The 5,375-nt window shown below is 62.2% G+C and overlaps 1 protein-coding gene across 1 annotated transcript; it reads right to left on the reverse strand.

Moving 5' to 3' along the window:
* On the reverse strand, window positions 1–3,557 carry LOC134142290 (C-X-C chemokine receptor type 1-like). Its single transcript, XM_062579168.1, has 2 exons — window positions 3,478–3,557; window positions 1–1,082 (listed from the first exon to the last, which is right to left on the reverse strand). Exon 2 carries the CDS (start codon window positions 1,075–1,077, stop codon window positions 1–3), a length of 1,077 nt encoding a protein of 358 aa, XP_062435152.1. The 5' UTR covers window positions 1,078–1,082; window positions 3,478–3,557.
* Between the last annotated feature and the right edge of the window lie 1,818 nt (window positions 3,558–5,375).

Raw genomic sequence — 5,375 nt, forward strand, 5'->3', positions numbered from 1 at the left:
TCAGAGGGTGGTGGAGGTGTTGGCAGAGGAGGAGGCAAAAGAGCTGCGGCCGTAGCGGGCCACAGCATCCTTGCTGATTAGCCCACGCTGGGCCAGGATCTTGAGGAAGCTGTTGCGAAACTTCTGCCCAATGAAGGCATAGATGATGGGGTTGATGCAGCTGTGGGCGAAACCCAGGACTTGGGTGACAGAGAGGGCTGTGTCGATGCGGTTCCTCCTCTCGCACGTCTCGGCAATGGCCCGAGTCCTCATGAGGGTGTCGCTCACCAAGGTGATGTTGTACGGCAGCCAGCAAATGAGGAAGACCAGCACCACAGCCAGGATGACCTTCATGGCCCGTTGCTTCTGGGCATTCTTGGTCTGGAGGAGGGTGTGCACGGTGACACCGTAGCAGAAGAGCATCACCAGGAGAGGCACCGCGAAGCCAAAGGTTTGCGGGAGGACCCGCAGCACCACTCGCCACTTGGCTGTGTCCTCACCACCAATGCGCTCATAGCATACCGTGCCATTGCTGGGTGAGGTGAAGGCCTCTCGGAAGAGAAGAACAGGCAGGGAGAGCAGGATGGAGAAGACCCAGATGCCCAAGCAGACAAACTTAACCCAATGCCTCTTCTCAGTGGCTGCCCGGGTGGCATAAACGATGGCCAGGTAGCGGTCCACACTGATGCAGGCCAGCAGCAGGATGCCGCTGTAGAAGTTGGCCTCCTGCAGCACAGAGATGGCCTTGCACATCACGGTGCCGAAAACCCATTCATGGGCCCGGTAGGCAGCCCAGAGTGGCAGACTGAGAGCGAAAAGCAGGTCTGCCACAGCCAGGTTGAGCAGGTAGACATCAGTGACAGAGCGGTTTGTTTGGCTGGAGGTCACCACCAACACTACCAGTCCATTCCCCACCACACTGAGGAGGAAGACGAGGCAATAAATCACAACCACCAGGTACTTATTGAGGACAGAGCTATCAGGCCGACATGGGGAGGAGGAGATAGCAGTGTCGGGCATTGCAGTGCTGTAGTCATAGGTGTAGTTGTAAAGTGAGAAGAGATCAGAGAGATCTCCATTGAAGGAAATCGTCTCCATTTTGCCTGCAAGGCACAAAGGCATCATGAGTGCAAGGCATGGTCTGAGTCAGAGGTAGCAGCATCTCTGCGTCCTCCACATCTCCATCCCCCAGCAGCGCCCCTCCATCCCTCTGCTGTGTCCCATGTCCATGCTGTGCCAGGTAATGGGCAATCCTACATGTGGACACTCTCACTCGTGTCCCCTTGTACAATATCTCCCCCCCCCCCCCCGCAACAGTTCAGTTGCTTCCTCGAGTCTTTCTCCCAGGGCAGAACCTGACCTATCATCTCCCAGGCCATGTCTGCAGCTCCAAATCAGCATGGTCCCAGAGCCATGCAGCTGCCAAGAAGAGCCCAGTTCCCCCCAGGCCGGGCAATGTTTGCTGTCAATCCCATACCAGAAACAACACAGCACCAAGGACAAGTCCTCAGAGAAAGACCAGCCAAATCTCGTCCCAACCCTATCCCTTTCCTGTTCCCATCCATTCTCCCCTCCCACAAAGAAAGGATTTCCTGATTAGCATAGGTATCCTCCTGGGTCCCCACCACTGATCGACCATCTCATCTCAGGGTAGGGGCTTCTCATCAGTGCAGCACCTCTGCTTGAATTCAGTCCCCTCCAGGAGGCACCTGGGCCCTTGAGCACATCTGGGGCCCTGAGATATATGTTGGTCCTTCAAGGACCTCTGAGCTCTTCAGGTATTTCTGCAGCCTTCAAGTACCTCTAGATCCCTCCAGCATCCCCAGCCTTTCCAGCATCTCTCCCCTGACTCTGCCCTTTCTGCCACCCCGCACAGCAGCAGTGCTGCCATCATGGTGTTAGAATGGAACTGGGAAGGCCTGAAAGGGATTTCATGCCTTTCTTCTCTCCCCAGGTCCTGTCCCTGTGTGACGAGTTCCCTCCCTGAGGTAGAAGGACATGTTGCCTTTTGCAGACTGCTTTGGAAACATTGCATGTCTCTGGTTTTCCTGTTCCTCTGCTCAGCATTGCTGGCTATCCCCATGCCCCTTTAGCGCTATTGTGGTGGGAACATCACAGAAACAGTTGCTTTTTCTGTGTCTCCTGGCATTTAGGACATTGCTTATGCACACCATCTGCATCTTCCTGAAGACTATAGGGTTTCATGTTTTTCCTGTTGTGGATTAAGGCTTCCTTTTCACTCTGGTTTTGTGCCTCTGCCCCGTTTCCTGGCTCCCTCTCCCCATCTGTGGAGTTGCCAGATCTGCTCAGAGGGTGCTGAGGCTCCACAGTGCTGGGAGCACTTGCCCTGAGCTGGCCTGGTTTGAACCCAGCCATCTCCCTGGGAACAACTTTCCTCTTCTCTCTGGTGGCAACCTCCCCACTGCAGCTTCTGCTGGTGTCTCTGCCCTTTTGCTGAGTCTCTCTGCAAGGAATCCAGCTCCATCTTCTCTGTAGCCCGCACAGGAGAGCTGAAGACAGCAATTAGATCCGCCCCTTCACCCTTTCTTCTCCCAGCTGAACAAACCCAGCTCCTCCATCTCCCCTCTTATGTCCTGTCCACAGGGGATGGAGCAGCTCCAGTTTGTCAGTCTCTTCTGTACTGGGAGCCCAGAAGTGGACTCAGTGCCTAGCCAGGCTCCCACCAGTGCCAATGGAGGGACAAACCCTCCTTGGCTCTGCCAGCTCTGCTCCTGTGGAGATTCCTCTCCATCTCCCTGGAGGGCTGCATCCCAGGGCATTGCTGGTGCTCAAGGGGAAGGTCCCCAGGGCAGGGCTGCTGCTGGCTCCTCAGCCTCCATGGGCTCTGGGCAGAGTCAGACACTTGCACTCAGGGTAGAAGAGACATGCTTCCCCTTGGGGTATTTTTGGCTTCTTGTTTTGACTCCCTCTCAAAATCCCTGTGGTTCCTCTGGGGACCAGATTTTCCCTGCCCCGTGCCACTCCCCTGCCATGGGTATCAGGCTCCCAGCCCAGCCCAGGGCTGCTCCGGAGAACAAGAAGCACCCAGTTTCCTCCCCAAACCTTCTGCCATGCAGGTCTCTTTGCAGGGGCAGGGAGGAGGGACAGGGCATGGGGAAATCTCCTCCCAGCCCACCGCCAAGTGCAAAGGAAATGGGAGCAGGTGCTTTCACCCACATCACCTGCACTCCCAGGCCCCAGAGAAGAGAAGGATTTGCCTCCATTTGGGAGCCAGCTGAGATCAGCCCCAGGCACAGCCCCCGGGCTCACCCTCAACGCCAGCTCCTTCCTCGCCACGGCTAGCTACCCCCGTGCAAGGCAACCCAGCCCTCGGAGGCCAGCCAGACCCAAGAGACCATCCCAGCACAGCGAGTGCCCTTGCTCCGGCCCCACCTCGCTCCAAACATGGGGGCAGGCAGCAACTTAGCCGTGCAGCTCAAGGGGTGGCAAAGCCAAAGAAAAACCACAGGCTCTAGCCAAGCATCCTCGAGGACTCACCGGTTGCTTACTTAGATGTTTTCCTCCAAAGTCTGGGGTCTTTTGCCCTTCCTAGTCCGGTTCTTCTTGGGAAGCTCCCCTTGGATTTTGCCTGTCCTTCTCTCCTTGGTCTCAATCTCCACTGCGGGCTGACGTGGGGACAAATCCGGACGCAACCTCCAAACAGCTCCGGAGCGGAGCTTCACGGGAGCGCGAAGTGCTAGGGGCGCGTGAGGCCCGCAGAGGCTCGCGGAGCTCCGGCTCCCCGGCACGCGCCAGGAGAGCCGGAGGGTCCCTCACCTGCGCCGGCTGCCAGTGCCGCGGTGCCCTCGTGCCTCTGCTCCGCTGGCCGCTTTATGCCGCCTGGGGAGGAAGCGAGGTTGCAAAACCACCATCCAGCCCAAAGAGGAAGTGGTAGCCAGAAGGGACCTTCTCCCGGCTCTCCGGACCGCCTTCCCTTGGGCAGCCCCCGCCACCCTCCTGCCCCATGGCGGGCGGCTCGGCTCTCCGGGGGCGGCAGCGCCCTTGGCCACCCAGCGGTCGGTCACTTGTGGGTGCATCTGGAGGGGAATCACCTCCTACCTGCAGTGATTCCCCCGTGGGTGCTGGCACCGTGAACCCGAGGGGGCCCACGGCGGAGGGTGGGGGAGGTTTCCATTCGGGGCCTCCCGGGTGCCACAGCCTCCCTGCAAGACCACAGGACCCCCCCCCCTCCGCGTGCCCCACGGGGGAGCATTTGCCCCGGGCAGTGAGCCAAAAGGAGGACGTGGCCCCGTGCCTCAGTTTCCCCTTTGACAGAGCCGAGATTCGCCCTTCCCCGCCGCGCGCGGGGTGGTGCCGCCGGAGCAGGGCCAGCCGGCGGGAGGAACGGAGTCGGCTCCGGGCAGCGTGCCCCACGCGCGACGCCGTGGGGCCAAGCGGCTTCCAGGGCTGCCTCGGAGCCGGCGTTCAGTGCCCCAAGCCCAGGACCAGCTGCGCGGCACCCGCCGGGGACCCTGCAGAGCGGCACCGCGGGGAGGTGCCCCACGGCCGCCCCACAGCGGCCCCGCTCCTGGGCACCCCTGGTGGGTGGCGCAACCCCCCCACACACACCCCCAAGGAGAAACCGCCAGGGCGGCAGCGGGGGGCTGCTGGCGGCCCCAGCCCCCAGCACCGGCTCCAGCGACGCCCCAGCCCCATGGGGGCCCGGGCTGTCCCTGCCCCGAAGCCAGCGGGAGCTGCAGTCTGGCCCCCCAGGCATGGGGCGACCACCTCCTGGGCAGGACGCCCTGCCTGACCCCACGCCCTCGGCACCCCCTTTGGTGCTCCCAAACCCTCGGGGTGCCCCCCAACCCCACCTCTGCCTGGGGCACCCACATGCCCCCGAGGCACCTCGTTCCCTCTGTGGGGGCACCCCACACTTTGGGGGACCCATGGGCACCCCCACACTCCCTTGGGCTGCCCGAATGCCCTGGGGCATTGCCCCATGTTTTGGGGACCCCCCGAGGTACACCCACACTTTTGGGGCCACCCTTACCCCTAGGGGTCCCCCCAAACTTTGGAGGACCCCATAACCCTGGGGCACCCTCCCACACTCCCCTGAGTCACCCCTGTGCCGCGGGGGGACCCCACACTTTGGGGACCCTACAACCCTGGGTATCCCCACAGCCCCCTGGGGCGCCCCGGGGGCCCCCCAGAGCCCCCCACACTTTGGGGGGCCCCCCACTTCCCGGGGGGACCCCCTCCCTCAGCCGCCCCCGTGCCCTGGGGGCCCCACACACTTCGGGGTCCCCCCCGGGTAGCCCCGCCCCCCGCGCTCCCGTGGGCGGGGCTGAGGGCCGTGACGTCACGCGGCTGGAAGGGCGGGGCAGGGAGCAGGGGGAGCGCGCGCGCAGGCGCCGCCGCCGCCCGGCTCCGCCGCGGCCGGGCCGGAAGTGACG

This window comes from Rhea pennata, chromosome 6 (assembly GCF_028389875.1).
Source record: "Rhea pennata isolate bPtePen1 chromosome 6, bPtePen1.pri, whole genome shotgun sequence".
Lineage (NCBI taxonomy): Eukaryota > Metazoa > Chordata > Aves > Rheiformes > Rheidae > Rhea > Rhea pennata.

Excerpts from the sequence above, each read along its gene's own strand:
- LOC134142290 (XM_062579168.1), bottom strand. The coding sequence starts at position 1,077 with ATGGAGACGATTTCCTTCAATGGAGATCTCTCTGATCTCTTCTCACTT.